This window comes from Leucoraja erinacea, chromosome 9 (assembly GCF_028641065.1).
Source record: "Leucoraja erinacea ecotype New England chromosome 9, Leri_hhj_1, whole genome shotgun sequence".
Lineage (NCBI taxonomy): Eukaryota > Metazoa > Chordata > Chondrichthyes > Rajiformes > Rajidae > Leucoraja > Leucoraja erinaceus.
Genome location: NC_073385.1, coordinates 10,677,510 through 10,695,610, shown reverse-complemented (window position 1 = coordinate 10,695,610; position 18,101 = coordinate 10,677,510). Strand labels below are relative to the sequence as shown.

Here is an 18,101-nt window from a genome sequence, read left to right as displayed (position 1 = left end):
GCCAGAGACACGGAATTGATCCTGAATGTGCGTGCTGTCTGTACGGAGTTTGCCTCTTTTCTCCGGGTGCACTTGTTTCCTTCCACATTCCTGTGCTGCTGCAAGTAAGGATTTCATTGTTCCAACTGACTCTTGACTTATGTCGCTAATGTGTGGGATAGAACTAGTGTACAGGTCAGGGTGGACTCGGTGGGCCGAAGGGCCTGTTTCCACGCTGTATCTTTAAATTAAACTAAAAACACTAAAACCAGAGGAAGTCTAAAGAAGGGTCTCTAGCTGAAACATCACCCAATTTCTTCTATCCAGAGATGCTGGCTGCTCCATGGAGTTCCCCCGCACAATTAAAGCATGGAGTAGTCTTCACTCTACTATAGGTACCCAACCAGATGCAATTAAATTTAAGGTGGCTCTTTTTTTCCCCAAGAACCCTTTTTTTGCTTGTCAAGAGTTTTATTGTCATGTGGCCCAGATAGGACAATGAAATACTTGCTTGCTGCAGCACAACAGAATATGTAAACATAATACAGAACGGGAGATAAAAGTTCAGTGTGTCTATATACCATAGACCATATATGTACACAATAAATAAACAGATAAAATGCAATAGGCTGTTATTTTTCAGAGTTTGGAGTTTGGTGGTTGTGGGTCCACTCCTGTTTAAATTCCATTTTGAATATTTTTGGAGGACCAGGAAACCAAGAAGCAAGAGTTACTCCAGGGAGTTACTCCAGCTCCAGCGAGTGATTCTGCGTTGGTTTTCAGCGGTCGCGGCGAGGTGGCGACCGGACAGCAATGGCGGCCAGATCTCCAACAATGCAAAGGGAGGGAGAAAGTGGCCGCGCCGACCAGTTGCAGTGGCAGTGCGCACAACCACGGCCGATGATGTGCTGGCCAAAGATCCTCGCTATCGGATCTTTGGTGTTGGCCATGGTTGTGTGCATGTGGAGGGTGAGGATGTGCAGGCCGTGGCAGTGAGCATGTGTAAGGCGCCCTGCCGTGCCGGTGGATGAGGAGCGAGCGGAGAGCGGGACCCGGATACGGACACGGATACTGACGGCGGGCGGAGACGGAGAGTGACAGAGACAGAGAGAGAGAGATAGAGAGGGGGCCCGCTCAGAATTAAACAATAGGTGTCCCGGATGCTTGCCAAGCCGGGCAAAATGGCATGGCTTTTAGGTTGCCCGGCAGGACTGTAGGTTGCCATTGGCAACCGGGCAACCACTAATTTCGAGCCCTGACTGTGTATAAACAACTGTAATTTATACATGGTGAAACCAAAATGTATAAAAATGGCCTTTAATAAAATCTGACAATGCACTTTAACCACATGTGATTTTTTTCTATTTCAAATCTCAAATTGTGGAGTACAGTCAGAGGCAATTAAATAAATGACGGGTCTCTACAGGGCACTCTATATGTCATTTGTTTTGTTGTTTCAGTGTAATTAATTTTTAAATAAATTAACCACATGATCATTTTTATTGTGTAGTTTATTTTTATTAACTGAAAAGTGTATTTTGGTAATTGTGCTGAAATAAAATTTCTAAATGTCTTTAAGTTAAAATACGTTCATGCATTATTGCAACTGTCCTTTCAAATCTCCATTCTTTGACTAGACTTTTGTCTTGTACCTTTTACACGTTCCAGAATTTAAAAAACAAAAGTTTATTCTTTGAGTTCACAGATCTACTTAAAACTGTCGTCCACCCCCCTCAATGTATAATAGACATTTATTTTACAATATTTCCAGTGTAATAGCAAGTTGTGTAAAAAAAATAATTTTGATTTTAATTGAGCATAGGAAACCATATGCAAATATTCCTTGTGTAAAGCAATATATCACTTACAGTGTGAATTTAATATAGTCACATTATTTGGCAAGCAGTACTTGAATTGGCATGCAAATTGCCTGTTTGTGGAAGATTTTCAAAAAGTGTCATGTGGGTTCTAATACATGATTTACTTTGGTATTATGGGACTAATGTGAAACAGTAGTGCTGTTTGATGATGTAATGGCAAACTATTTGCTGATGATTGTGATGTTTTTTAAAAAAAGGCAGAATGTCAGAACAATGTTTGCCACAGAAACAAATGGAGGCATCATTGCAGTTTCAACGTCACTCAGTTTCTAACTGACTGGCCACTGTTGTTTTGGAAATATCCACTGAAACTTCCACAACTTCACTGTGTACTATGTGAATCCTACAAATAGGTCTTTGAAAACGAATAGCGTACACAAACGATGTTTAATTTGCATTTCTGAGATGCACATGATGTTTTTAAATCACATGCCTGTCGGCTCAAATTAAGACCAATTCTTTTGGCTTAAATGTCAATGGAAGAATAAAAGCTTTAATAGTTCAAACATTGGGTTGGTTTTCTGTCCCCTCAGTGCATCTATTTGTGAAAACCTTGCTGTTTGTTGAGAAGCTTTCTACGGGAAATTAATAATCAGTGAGAATTACTTTGATACAGTACACAAAATAGAAACACTGATGGGTTTAAGGAAGAGTCTGACTTGTATGTTAATGAACTACATCAATGATCTAATTCTTGCCATTTTAATGGTCAACCAGCCAATGCTGTGCATTAGATACAGCAAGGGTGTTCAACTGTCAGCTCAACTTTAACACCATGTACATGTATGTATATCTGTATGCATATATACATATCTTTTTCATCTTGTGCATTCACTCCAAACCTGACTACAGAGCCTATGTTTTTGTTGTTCAGACAAGCTGGATGGGTTGAGGAGCGGCAACAAACGGAAGCGAGGTTGGCATGACAGTATTGCAAACCAATTGGAAAATTACCTTCAACTTCCTGATGACTATAACTCTCGTTCTTCAGAACCTGGAAAGAAACGGGTAAAGAAAATAATTTAACTTAACTGCTCTTGTTGTATATACTGTATTGAAACATGTGAAGTACAAAAGACTTATTTTGGGATCGAAGCGTTTCTGGAAAAGCCTGCATGGATTTGCCTGCCCCCAATTGCCCTTAGAAAGTTTATAAGCTGCCAAATTGTGCGGGAAAGAACTGCAGATGCTGGTTTAGTTCAAGGGTAAACACAAAATGCTGGAGTAGCTCAGCAGGACAGGCAGCATCATGATAAACTGCCACCTTGAACTGTTACATTCCATTCGGAGCCAGTGAACTCACTGACAATATCCACACTCACAGTGACAGGATCTAATACTTAGCAGTCGACAATAGATTCTGGAATAACAATTTTATAATGTTATCTTTAATGCTGCTTTTATTCATGTTATCCTCAACAGTTATCTCATCCAACAAGGCAGATTATCTTTCACCACCACACACCTAAATGTTGGAGACTTACTAGTTTAAGGCGTTCCCATAAAGCTTCTGGGCAATGAGCTCTGAGATTTAGGCTCGGCAGTGATGACATTTTGAATAATGTTTCAAAGTCAGAATATTGTGCCACTGATGTGGTTTACAAGTACCTTAGTTCTTGTCCTCCTTGATGGTACAATTCACAGGTTTAGAAAATGTTGCTGGAGTAGCCTAGGCACATAACTGCCTTCATATTGTAAATTGTATACATTCTAACTACTGCAAGCTCATGGTTGAGGAAATTTATATTTTAGGTGATGAATAGGACTTGGATATTATTGAACCTCTTCAGTGTTGGGGCCGGACTCATCCTGGCTAACCTACCCCTCGAAATATACTTTTTATGATCAAATGTGAAATGTGGCAAATGGCCTTCTGCAACAACATGGTTGGAGCTGTACTCATGCAAACATACGTACTTTTCAAATTGTGCTGCATATGGTCAAAAATCAAACCTAAAAATGTAGGTTTGATTTTAGCATTTTAGCAGTGGGATACATGATTTTAAAAAATAATAATTTTAACCAGTGAGAGTTACTTCTCCATGTCTTTATGATAATACTAAATTCTACCAATGAAAAACATTAATTTTGTAGAATAAACAGTGACGTGAATTATTCTACATAGTATTTTAGATTAATGATATGCTTCTGGTGGGGAGGAAGAAAAGTAATATTTATCTGAATTCCTCCCCCCCTCCCCTCCCTCCCCTCCCCATCTGCTTTAGGTGAGATGGGCAGATTTGGAAGAGGAGAAAGATGCTGAGCGCAAACGAGCCATAGGATTTGTGGTTGGACAAACAGACTGGGAGAAAATTACAGATGAAAAAGGCGAATTAGCACAGCGAGCATTGAACCGCACTAAATATTTCTAAGGAACAGTTTGAATTGTTTTTTTACAATGAGGTAAGTAATAATCCGAATCAAATTATGTTTTTAATTTGTGGCAAAATATGTACTATAGTTAAGTAGAGGTTAATTGTGTGCTTTTAAGTAAACTCCATTGCTTTGTTGAACATTTTACTGTTGTGAAGTAAAATTTCTAATTCAATTTCCTTTGAATTTAAATTGAATGCGGCTTGCTACGTTAACTCATGACGGGTTACAATCTTGCAATCTAACCCAATTTGTTATTAGCATGAAACTTTGATATCTGTCTTATACCTACGCCTAATTTCCCCATTCCATTGGGTGTCGAGGGAAATAAATTAAAGCCCCAGACCACCACCATTTGAATTACTGAAAATTGAACCATTGGCTACGAAAATTGCACATATATGATGCTTAAGTTGAAAGCCAGTTACCAGAAAGTAAGCAAATTTCCTGGATTTCTTGCACACTGCACATTGTGAGCAGCAATTATCTGAAATTGGCAAAATTTATTGAGACAATGTTTTCTACAACAAATAAATTGTAGAAGTAACTTTTGAATATGACTCCTGAATTGTAATATTGTGGGGAGATTTTTCTCTCCCATGAAAGATTTTCTCCAGTAAAAGCTCCAGCAGACTTTAGTTCCATTTCTGTGTGGAGTGTGCAGAGTCTCCAATTCCCATTTCGTCTGGTTTTCTCTCCCATCCCAAAGTTGATAGATCAATTGGCTACTAGATTAGTTTAGTTTATTATTGTCACAAAGCACAGTGAAAGCTTTTTTTATTGCCTGCTATCCATTCAACAAAAAGACTGCACATGAAAGCAATCAAGCCGTCCACTGTGTACAGATACAGGATAAAGGGTACTATAAATGATCCTGAGTGAAGGAATTAAGCACGTGAGAGAATAGGAAAAGGTGTCAGACCTGTTATATACGGTGGATGAAATGGCTGCCATCTATGTCCTAAGAAAATATAAAATATAAATGCAACTATCAACATTCATGGCACAACTTCACTTATGTTTTCAAAGCCATGCCTGGATTTCTGCTGTAAATCATACTTTTCTCTGTTATGCAGAGGGAGTGTATTTTAGGATTGTGCATGTGCTCATTTGGCTACAATGCCATCACCCCAGGGGCCATGGATGGGACATTTATTAAGTTACCAGCTACACTGAATACTTTGAATGCAATGTCAACTTAATGAAGGAAGACAAATGTATGATTCCTCTAAAGTCAGATCCCATGCATGCTATTGCTGCAGCCACTGGTAATTGCAGATATTTAATGGCAATCAATAACTTAATAATATTCAGCTTTCTTAATGGTTTTAAGTATTAATTGGATTAAATGTAATGATTTTTCCATTTCCTCCGTAGGCTCTGCGATAACAGTGGAGAAAAAGGGCAAGAGATCTTTCGTAATGGTTGGGCATACAAGAAATTTCACAATTTGAGTTTTTTTGTTTTATTTACTGTTACACTGAATGTATGAGCAACTAGACTATTGGTGGTTGACTTATCTTATTAGTGTCCTGTGAGAATTTTTTTTTAAGTTAATCGGTAGTGTCATTAAAATCTTAAGTTGAAACCACACTAATTGTAATCCAGTGTGTCCTGAGCCTGCTATCATGGCTTTTCTTCATCAGCTCGTTTTTTTAAATATATTGTATTAATGTATTGTTCCTTGCTCTGTCCATACCAATTGTAACTTTAAGGAGCAATAAAGTTAATTTGAAACCAAGGAACAGTTCATGTGTCTACGCAGCATGGGTGTTCCAACATATGTGTGTTTATTAAGTGTTCAGCATTTCTGTTTTTACTTTGAGATATCATTCCAGCGTTTTCATTTTGGACAGTGAATGCCCCGATCTTGCTTGACATTTGGAAGAAGCGGTAGCTAGTGTGTCCATCATTTCTGATGGCGCTTGGGGAAGTGCACTTCAGAGTTCTGGAGGTGTGTACTGTTCCACATGATACCACGCGGCTGGATTGTGCACACTTCCAGCACCAGTTAAATACATTGTTATCAAAGTGCGAAATACCAGAAATGAGAATATCATCTTATTAGAAATGTTAACAATTACAGTTTATTTTGTGCTCTGCTGTAGATGTAGCACATTTACTCTCACAATGCAGCTGCAAAAAGGGGTATGACTGAGAATGAAAAATTGCAATTTAAATGTATATTAGAAATTTTGCAATATTTATTCTGAGTTAAACTTTAAATTCGTTTGAATTGAAGAAAGCTATTATTCTAAAGCTTTTTGAAGTCTATTTTGGGAAATATATGTGCCAAAATTATATTTTTCAGAAGGGTGAAAAGTGTGATTTTCCAAGTAATGAAATTCTGTATGCTTTTCTGTTGCTGATAAAATATTTGTGAAGATTTCAAATTTACAGAAGACAGCCTCTTAATGTCATTTGGATTCAAAACATGTCAAAGTATTAAATTAATTTAAATTTTGGTGTAAAGCAATTAGATTTTGGTATTTGTGATAGCGAAAGCTGCAGCTGTGATTAATTTCACTATGCGTGCTAACTGAAGAACCAATATTATTAAAACATTCTAATGGTGTTACACTGTTGGACAGAAGGAAAGCATTTATTCTATGCTATTCTTTCACAATAATTAGAAAATACTTTGGCTGTTGGTTCATTGGAGTAGTTTTAAAAAATGAGTGTGTATAGAACTGTTAAATATCATTGTCATGTTTTGGTACAAATCAATTGTAGACCAGAGCTTTATTTTTTAAAAAGATACTCTTTTTAGAGTTCCCTATTGGAATTTAAGATAGTTTCTTTTGATCTGATTTCTTTACATCTGGTTGCTGTTTTTATACCTCCTTACAGAATGATTTATTGCTCAAGTAGGTTTGTTTTCGAGATTCTGTGGTTTTGCTTTGTCCGACCTAAAATCAGGACAGATTGACAAAACATCAACTATTGTCCTACGTATTGATCTAAGTTAACTAAAATGTCATTTGCTGCCTTTTTGGCCTAATCTGTTGTGAAATATTTGCTTTTCATTTGCAGTAATTGAGTTCCTACGTATCTTCAGCTTGCTTCGTAAATAAATGTCTTAAAAAAAACATTTGTGCATCGGTCTATATGCTGAGAGAAAAACATTCTTTATTACCAACTTACATTTGTTCTTTGTATCCATTGTGTTAATGTTTGCACGCTGCCCTGTTGGACATGTGTGAATTCTGATATGGGCAAAATATTGAAAACTGAATTAGGATAATTGGAAATCTTTTACCTTCAAGTGTGTTTTATTATGATTTAAAATCAAAATACATCATTAGGATTATGCAGAACATGTCCTCTAGGAATGTAAAACAACACTGAATTGCCTGCATATGACATTGATATAATCTGGTATACTGCTGGCAAATTCTATCGTCTTTATCAAGCCGTTATAATAACACAAACTGTTAAAGTTGCAGTTCATTATTATGGAACAAACTATACAAGAGTGTTCTATTTTCTTTAGCTTTGATGGCAAGGTTACCATAAAATGTCCGTCCATTAATTGCCACTTTGAGGCGTTATGGTGTCATCTTCTTAAACTACTGCAGAGCGTGTGGTTATGATACCCCCTATGCTGTTGGGCTTTGAGTTCTGGAACTTGTGAAGATGCCAAAACGGTGATGTATTTGGAATGATTTATGATATAGAGAAGAACTTGCAGGCAATGATGCTTCAAAGTGCTTACTGCCATTTTACTTTGTGTCTCACTGACATTATCTTGTCTTCCCCAAATGCTATCTCTTCCTCCTGTTTAAGAAAAAAATCTAAATGTATTGTAACAAATGAATTTTGTGAGCCTCAACTAAGAAGCACAAGAACTTCTAAATGGAATGGATTGACTATATCACTTTGATTGCAAACTGAATGTGGTGTTTTATCCAAGAATGCAAATATAAAAGATTGGTGCAACATATGATCACTAAATATTTTATAATAATTTGCCAATTTATTAATATGCTATATATGATCTGGAAATCAAAATTATTCAAATATTTTTGTCCTGAATGAAATAACAAGGATCCACTAATGCTCCATACCGAATTACACAAAATTATTTTAGTTCCTTCATAACAGTTGCAGCACACAGCTGTTGTGCTGCTAGGATATGCAAACTATCTAACTATTTGGATTAAGTTACTTGCAAACTTTGCATGGGGTTTTATGGATCATATTTGCACTTGTACCATTTGTAAACAACTGGGTTGATGACAAATTAAGGAGAACTAAGATGTTGTAAATTAAACAGTGTGTTCTTTTTAAAAAAGAACTTTCCAGATATCGCTATTTCATTGTAGCAAATAGAGGCTTAAGCATTTTTCTAGAGGTACAGAACTGGGTGAGAGTACAAAATCTGTTTTGCTAAATCTGTTTCAATATTCCATTTTTGTACAAAAGGAAATGCAGATGCTGGTTAATGCACAAAAGGACAAGCAGTGCTGGAGTAACTCGGCGGTTCAGGCAGCATCTGTGGAGAATATGGGTAGGTGATGTTTCGGATCAAGAAGAAGGGTCTCGAACCGATACGTCACTTATCTATGTTCTCCAGGGATGCTGCCTGACCCACTATGTTACAGCATTTAGTGTCTTTTTCTTTTCTTTGTTGCTATTTCTTCCTCCAATTTTGCTTTATTGTTGTCGAGTTTGCTCAATGATAATTGACAAGAGTAAGAAAGGTTGATTCTTTTTTACTCAAGCCTTATTACTGGCCATTAGCTTTTGTTTTATAATTTTAAAGATACCGCGTGGAAACAGGCCCTTTGGCCCTTTGAGTCTGCCAACCAGCAATTATCATAGACTAGTTATATTCTACACACTAGGGACAATTTACAGAAGCCAATTAATCCAGAAACCAGCACGTCTTTGGAATGTGGGAGGAAACCGGAGTACCCAGAGGAAGCCCACGCGGACACAGGGAGAACGTACAAACACCGTACAGACAGCAACAGTAATCAGGATCGAATCCAGGTCTCTGGCACTGCAAGCAGAAACTCTACAGTTGTGGCACCATTTTATTTATTTTTTTAAACGTTAGATTTGCAGCGTTCATCAGATTCTGAGTACAAACTGATCTACATTGATCAATAACCAGTTACAACGTACAAGCTTTAAATGAATGAATAAGATTCCTTCCAAAAGAAAAAGGTTATTACATGGTAGAAAAGCGAGTTTAAAAAGATTATCCTCGGGAGAAGCCAACTACTTCCTGGAGCTCTGTTGTTAATGAAGATTGATGCAATTTAATCAAATAGATTAAGTACTTTTGAAGTACCTCCATCTTCAGAATATATCTAATTGCTAAATGTATGCATCCTTAAAATGCTTAATAATTTGTGGGAGCAGATGTTTTTCAATGAATTGATATATTTAGTTACTACACAGCTTAATGAACGTACAATATGACCTGAACAAGATCATTGCATTGTTTTCTGCAATACAGAATCGGTTTTATTGCTGGTATAAGATTTTACTGGCAAGCCAATTGTGTGGTTTCAGTATCTCTGAATATTACAGAGTTCCCGTTCATTTGCACTGTCATCAAGAATGAAATTTAAGGGGCAGTAGTGAACTTTATTAGAGATGGCCAATGTGAGGCTTGAAAACTGGATATGGCTCGTTTATGGTTCAAGTGTGCCTCTAACAAGTTGATGGCAAAAGCATTCTTTGGTACTCTTAATCATTTCATACAAATTGTGGCAGGACAATGATATTCTGCACATATTGGTTCTGGCAAATTTGCCTTGGGAAGGAGGAATGTTGGGGATATTGATGTCCAATACATTTTGGTTTCTAACCTCACTACACTGGCCATAAGGTATGGACTGGGCTGAGGTTTCAGAAGGCCATGGTCAGATTCTATTCAGTATTGGTGAAAATTCCTGGTGAGCTTCCGATCTCTCAGCAGAATATATTTGTCAAATATATCACAGCTTCATTGTTCAGAAGATTTAACTGTTAATTGGGCTGTTGATTCCATTGATGACAATGACATAATCTAGACTGCACGAAAAACTAGTATGAGGAAGGAAACAAAGGTTTAAGGGAATAGGGGAGGATAATTTTCATGTTTCATTGTTGATGTCTTCCTGGTGTACATGATAATAAATTAATAATTGTACTTTGTCCAACATGACTCACTAAGAAGAATACATTTGAAATGCGCGAAGTCAACCAAAAGTTTTCATTTTCATATCCTTCGAGATCGGAATTAAAGAAAGGCAAGGTATTAAAATTATGTTTGAACACCCAACAGACATTCATTTCTGCTATCGGCAAGGAAGCTGACAGAACACCTGAAGGTAGTTTTCTTTTTTGAATGAATGAATGAATAAGTTTATTGGCCAAGTATTCACATACAAGGAATTTGCCTTGGTGCTCCGCCCACAAGTGACAGTTAGGAATGATACATAAAACATTAAACATTAATAATAAAACATTATCGAATAAACTTGTGAATTCAATAAAAAACCAGAGCAAAAGGAGGCTACAGATTTTTGGTTATTGAGTAAAGCTACTAATCGTGGGGAAAAAAAAACTTTGTCTGGCTGTGCTTGGCAGCTTTGACCGTCCAGATTCGCCTTCAGAGGGAAGCGATTCAAAGAGTTTGTGGCCAGGGTGAAGGGGTCGGAGATGATTTTACCCGCTCGCTTCCTGGCCCTTGTAGTGTACAGTTTGTCAATGGAGGGAAGGTTGCAGCCAATAACCTCAGCTGCTCGGACGATTCGTCGCAGCCTCCGAATGTCGTGCTTGGTAGCTGAGCCAAACCAGACCATGATGGAGAAAGTGAGGACAGACTCTACGATGGCCGTATAGAATTGGACCATTGCCTGTGGCAGATTGTGCTTCCTCAGCTGCCGCAGGAAGTACATCCTCTTCTGTGCCTTTTTGACTGGAGTCGATGGTGGCCGCCCATTTAAGATCATTGGAGATGATGGTTCCCAAGAACTTAAAAGACTCCACAGATATGACTGGCGTTGTTGATGGTGAGTGTGGTGAGGGGAGGGGAGCTCTCCTAAAGTCTACAATCAATTCCACTGTCTTAAGAGCATCGAGATCCAGGTTGTTGCGATGGCACCAGGACGCCAGCTGTGTCACTTCCTGTCTAGGCAGATTCGGGGGAAGTATCATTCATCCTGAATTTCCAAACTCTGAGAATGCAGGAGGATGTAGCAGAATAGCTACAATTTTAGATGTAAATAACACAGCACTAAACTCCATTAACTAATTAAACAATTTCCACTTTCCAAAAGACTTATGACTGGGGCAGAGACTCAAGGCTGTAATTTGTGCAACAGTAGGTGTTCAGTGATTTTCTATAATTTTAGGTTAGAATGTCAGCAATTTAAAAAGGGTAGGAAAAATTGTGTGTGACTTGCAGCTTTTGAATTTGAATATTATCATACGTCTCTCCAAAGGCTGGCCTGCAGGTTTGCCATTCCTCTTCATTGCTACAGTGTCTATCACATCCCACTATCTAAATTCACACGAATTGTAGCCACATGGTACCAAAGAGCTGCAGATATTTGAAGAGCTTTTAACACCATGAGAAAAACGAGGCACAGTACCGGAATGTGTGGACCCATGGTTTCCTGATGCTGAAGGACTTGCTGGAGGAGGTGGGGAGGAAGCGAAGCCCTACGTCTATACACTCGGAAGGCAGTAGGAAGTGATAGCAGTGGTGGACAATCCCATTAATCAAGTTCAGCTTCCCAGGAGTTTGAAGCTATTTGCCACAAGGAATTCAAAAGTGATGAATGATCAAGGTAAGTGAATGCACCCTTAAAATGCAGCCAGATTATCAAGCTGCTCAATGTTTCACATCATTCACTTATTAATAATTTTAACTTAATTATTTCTATATTACATTCTTATTCTCAACCTCACCCCACCCCCCGCATATTGCACTGCTGTGTCAGGTACTCTACAGTTTGAATGCACTCCCTGCTCTTCACCTATGAATGCCACGTCATTCAAATACACGTGAAAGATGCACGTCTGAAATGTGCACAGATCTGATTCCCCTATCTATGGAAGGTGATACTCTCCTCGTGTATCAGTTGGTATTGTCATCTCATTGGATTTAGAGCAAGATCAACGCCAGTGATTTGCAGAAGATTAGTCATGCAGTACAAGTAACACTGAGCCAAGAGAAGAAGTAAATGTTCTCTATTTGGAGAGGTTGTCTACGGTTCGGTAAGAGATGTCAAATGAAGACTTCAGTGGAGCAGCCCAAGTACACCCAACCCGAAACGGTTGGGTGTACTTAACGAAGGTCTTGGTCATAGAGTGATACAGTGTGAAAACAGGCCCTTTGGCCCAACTCGCCCGGCCATCAATGGTGAATTAATAAATCTCCCAGAAAGCCTGCCTCTGATTACCTTGGAGTAAGAAGGAATCCATCATCAACGTTGAAGAGCTTGCCATTATTTTTTCCTGTGGAAGTTGTGAATAAGTGCATTAGCACCAGAGGTTCAAATCATCAGGAATCATCTGATAGGTAATGTCTCAGCTTGAAGGGGGAAGATGCCCAATGTCCAGGTGCTTCCATTGCTTCGGGTCAGTGTATCAAAACTGGGTACTACGTACACCAAAGCTTACTGGATATCACAGCAGTCCAAAATGTTACTAAAATTGCTGGAATACCATTCCAGAAAAAACAGTGATGGAGCATCTCTTGCAGTATGACAGCATTTGTGATTCCATCACTGCTTTTACAGCAATTCTTCTCCGGTCAACAGCTAGCCACTCATTGGCTGTTGCACAAGCTGAGAGTGCAATTTGAAGTCTGGTATTCTAACTCCAGAATAACGTCCAACAAGGTCACTGCTGTCCGCCGTTGTAAGTCTTTATACTTCCACCAGTCTACTAAAACTAATGGGGAAAAAGCACTAGAAATGAGGCCATGCATGGCAAAATATAAAAATAATATGTTTGTATTTGGCATTCTTTAAGACAAGATTTGGAATGTTATGTTTTTAAAGATGATATTTTGAGAAAACAGTAAATATCAGTAATAAAGGTAAGAATGGGACTTTGATGGAGGGGAGAATTGGGTGACATTTATTGGATGACCTAACCACAGGCAGCCCGGGCCAAAAAGGGCTGTCTTTATGACCTATTTTCTGTTCCTCCTCCCCAACCTCTTGCTGTATGTCTTTTGACAAGGATTGAGTCTTCACTGTGCTCAGATTGTACAACATATAACAGACCACTTTATTTTTTACACCTGCTCTATAAGGATGTCCCAGATCTATCCAGTCAGCAGAGTGTTTTGAAGGCAGGAATGATTTGCTCTACTATAATGAGCATTACAACAGAGCACTTATTATCACAGGATGATCACGTGTGGGTTATGCACCTGAAGCAAAGGCGATATCAACAGGGATGTCATTTAGCTTATTGTAGCATGGATGCCACAGTGTACTAGGGCATAATGGATGCATTGTGGTTGCTGCCAGGACATAAAGTATTAATCTGCTTGAAATACAGTATACATCCACACTACCTTGTCCCTAGATGGAGTTAAATCACTTCTATATGTGGTATATATTGAGTTGAGCGAAAATGCTTCAGACATTCACATCCCTGTGTAGTTGCTGTCTTGTAAACCACAATGGAATTTATTCAATTAATTTAATTAATTCTCTAAACTATTGGGAGTGTGTCACCTACAATGTGCAATGATGGTTAATGAACTGCTGCATTTTAATTAAGAGGGAACTGCAGATGCTGGAGAATCGAAGGTTACACAAAAAACCTGGAGAAACTCAGCGGGTGCAGCAGCATCTATGGAGCGAAGGAAATAGGCAACGTTTGTGGCCCGAAACGTTCCTATTTCCTTCGCTCCATAGTGCACTGCTCACCCGCTGAGTTGCTGCATTTCCCCCTAATACCTTCTGTTCTGGATTGGAAGGTGTGGATGTGTTAGAAAATAATTACTTCCTTGGTGGTCTTTGCTGTCACTGGCAGAGAGTTTCATGTCTCTGAAACTGCTCTTGTTACTAAGTATGTGTTTCAGTGAGGTCATTCTCAACCCTATATGTCTCGTGCACTGTTCCTGAGCTTCAGTTATTCCCCCTGAACACCGCGGGTGGATATATGACATGCTAAACCGTAGACGTTACTGCAAAGAACAGCATTTAATGATCATCTTTAACATTCACATCTGCATTACTGGAAACAAAATCTTAATTTATTTACAGGATCAATAAAACTACAGTGGGAATATTGTGATCAGGTGTGATTTTCCCTGCTAAACCTGCAAAGATTTCCCAGATTGATTCTTGAAATGGCAGGTTTATCACATGAGGAGACAGTACACAGACCAACCCTATACTTTCCTGAGTAGAAAAATGAGGGCAGATTTTAGCCACTGTGTACATTTAAGAAAAAAACTAATTTTCTTAGGTGGTAAGGGAATCAAGCGATACAAGGTTAGTGCAAGAACATGACATGAAGATTAAAGCTCTGCCATGATGTTGACGTGTGAAAGAGCAGGCACGGTGACCAAATCATAGAATGGGGACGATACAAAAGAGGTGACTCGTGCTACATGGGTTCTCCTAATAGAACAACTTTCTAGTTCTATCCACCATGCATTTTTCCATTGCCTTACAACATTTTCTCCATCATATATTTATTCAATTCTTTCTTGGCCACAATGTAACCTGCTTCCACTGTTAGTGCACACAACGCATTTCAGATTACAACACAATTCTCATCATGACATTTTTATTAAGTTTTTTTTTATACCTGTGATCTCTCGTCTTCAACTACTCACCAAAGGGAGCAACCCTCCAAATTCATCTATCCTGGCCTATCAATATATTTTCTATCAAACCTCCCCACTGCCTTCTAGTTTCAGCCTCCCTTAACTATCCTTATTATCGTCCTGCATCCTAGGAACACTCATAGATCTTCTGTAATGCCTTCAAATTCTGCCAGAATTGAACGTAATACTCCAACTGAGGCCAGATTGATATTTTTAAAGGGTTGGAATAACATGCCTGCTCTATATTCTCTGCATCCATTATTAAATGTCTAGAAATGTGCCCACTTAATTAACTGTTCTCTCAACTTGCCCTGCTACTTCCAAAGGTTTGTGCACTCATACTCTAGGTCATTCTGCTCTGTCTATTTTTCAGAACAATATCCTTTATTCCATATTGCCCCACCTCTTTTTCCCTACAGAATGCATTGCCTCTCATATCACCACAATAATCTACTCTTAAGGAGGGGTGTTGCAGGAGGAGATAACTGTGAATTCACGTTGGACATTTAGAATGTACATTTCCACATCTGTAGAATCATTTATTTATCATCTTGAAAATGATATGGGCACAAAACAGGATTTAATTGTAGGTACATAAAAATGCTGGAGAAACTCAGCGGGTGCAGCAGCATCTATGGAGCGAAGGAAATGGGTAACGTTTCGGGCCGAAACCCTTCTTCAGACTATTTCCTTCGCTCCATAGATGCTGCTGCACCCGCTGAGTTTCTCCAGCATTTTTGTGTACCTTCGATTTTCCAGCATCTGCAGTTCCTTCTTGAAGATTTAATTGTATATTGGTCTGATTCAAAATACAGTTATGTGTTCAGAGTGTAATCAGCTAAAAAGAAACAATGGTAAATGTACCTGCAGCCCGAATAGTTTGTGACATAATGTAATGTCACTAATTATTTCTACCCTACATACTTAGGACTCCACGACCTGATTACATGATGAGTGATTGTCTGACTGCACACGTAATAAGTAGCTTTGATTAGTAATAGAGACTTTCTGTCTGTTTTTCCTCATTGAAAATGCATCGTCTTCAAAAGAAAATCTCCAAGCCACTAGCAACAAGTTAAAAGTGCAAAGGAGAGTTTCTAATTGCAACTCTAGTCATTTGCCAGATCTAGCTCGGCCCTCAATGATTTTTTGCAGCTACTTTAAAAATTCCAAAGATGCCTCCGAGCAAGTAAGAACAGAATATATTCATGCCACAAAATGCAGGGTTTACATTGACACTTGTAATGTGATTAATGTCAACAACATTCCTTGCTTTGTATGGTTCAGTTCAGTTGGTCCCATGGTAAACTAAACAAGCTCTGAAGAGAGGAAGTGTTTATTTTGAAACCAGTCATAAGGTGCATATCAAAATATAAGGTTCAAACATCAATGTTTAACAAAGATTCGTAATCTCAGGAGATTTGTAATCTGCTGGTGCTAGATCTGCGTTGTTTAGGACTGGCTATCCAGTGCCATACAAGAAGTCCACGTACGATCTCCAGAGGGCCACCAAGAGCACGAAGAGATGCTAAACTGGAGTCGCAGACAGACCTTCAACATCTGTGGCAGGGTTTGCAAGCCGTCACCTCCAACAAATTGAAACCGTAGCATTAGTGGCAATGCACATATTCCAGATGAGCTCATGCCTTGAAAGGGAGAATAGTAACATAGTACACAACCCCCAGAACCCCTGCCGAGCCTGTGAACTCAGTTTCTGAGTTGATGTCAGAGCATCCTACAGGAGAGTGAAACCATGTAAAGCTTCCAGCCCAGATGACTACTGCCCCAGCGCATGAATATCCACAAAGAAGGTTTAAAGAGGTTCAGCATGTCACCAAATACTCTAATAAACCACTGCAGAAAGTATCCTGACTGTTTGAATAATGGCTTGGCACACAAACTCCAATGCACAGGAATATAAGAGACTACAGAGAGTTGTGGGCTCAGCCCAGTCCATCACGAGCACAGCCACCAAAAGCATCAACGTGAAACTCTGCTTCAAGAAGGCATCATTTATCATCAACGATCCCAACCATCCTCCGTTCTTGTTACCATCGGGCAGAAGATACAGAAGCCACCAGATTAAGGAACAGGTATATTCCTACAACTATTGGGTTCTTGAGCCAACAATCCTATCTTGGCAATGGAACACAGTGGACCACCTCTTGCACCACCCTGGATGAGTTTTTTGTTTGTGTATTTTTGCACAAATATCTTGTTTTTCAACATTTTTTTATTTGCCTTGTATAATTTATGTTTTTGTGCGTTGTCTCGGTTTTTGGTCCTATGATGCTGCTGCAAGCAGGTTTTTCAATATACCTGTACCTTATTGTACTTGTGCATATGACGATAAACTCAATTTGACTTGAAAATAATATGTGGTCCTGTGATATGGACAATTGGCTATTGCCAGCTCCACATGTCTCTTGCAGCTATGACATTCTCTGAAAGTACGGTGATAATAACTGCTCAAGTAATACCTTAAAGATAATGTCCTGGTTGCAGACCACATGGCTAGTCCTTTATTCATGTAGATAAAACGCATTAAGTGGTGAACTAGAAATTTTGAAATTCGTGAATGCTGTAAATGATAAATGCAATACTTTGCGACCCCTCTTGAACATCAAGTGGTATTTGAATTTTTTTTGGAGCTAGGGAAAAAATATGATTGAAATAAATTGGGAAACAGCCCTTGAGTTTTGATCACCATGATTACGCCTAAAAAACATTGTGTTTTGCAAAAAATTGTTATAGACTTTAAAGATGCCTATTATTTCCAGATTACTAACTGTTGTCAATGTGTACACTCTTGCCATTCACTCGGCTTTTTTATTTATTTATTTATTTATTTAATCCAGCCAATGCCACTCTTTATTGCTCTTCATTAGAATGTTGGCCTCGGAATTGGATTCTGAAGCACTGTTTCAATCTTTGTTACCATATATTACAAGTGATCAAACTAATTGTAAATGTATTAGAGAGAGAGAGAGCGAGAGAGAGACAGACAGACACGAGGTACTGATGTGGGATGATCAGCGATGATCATATTGAATGGCGTTGCTGGTTCGAAG

The 18,101-nt window shown here is 38.7% G+C and overlaps 1 protein-coding gene across 2 annotated transcripts in view; it reads left to right on the top strand.

The window, feature by feature from the left end:
• LOC129699997 (YLP motif-containing protein 1-like) overlaps positions 1-5,977 on the top strand; it is a 67,178-nt gene extending 61,201 nt beyond the window's left edge. For both annotated transcript variants that reach the window (XM_055640125.1, XM_055640124.1), the window contains exons 20-22: positions 2,734-2,867; positions 4,085-4,262; positions 5,610-5,977. In XM_055640125.1, the coding sequence (XP_055496100.1) occupies positions 2,734-2,867; positions 4,085-4,231 (281 nt within the window). In that variant the 3' untranslated portion in view covers positions 4,232-4,262; positions 5,610-5,977. The remainder of the gene's footprint in view (positions 1-2,733; positions 2,868-4,084; positions 4,263-5,609) is intronic.
• The last annotated feature ends 12,124 nt before the right edge of the window (positions 5,978-18,101 follow it).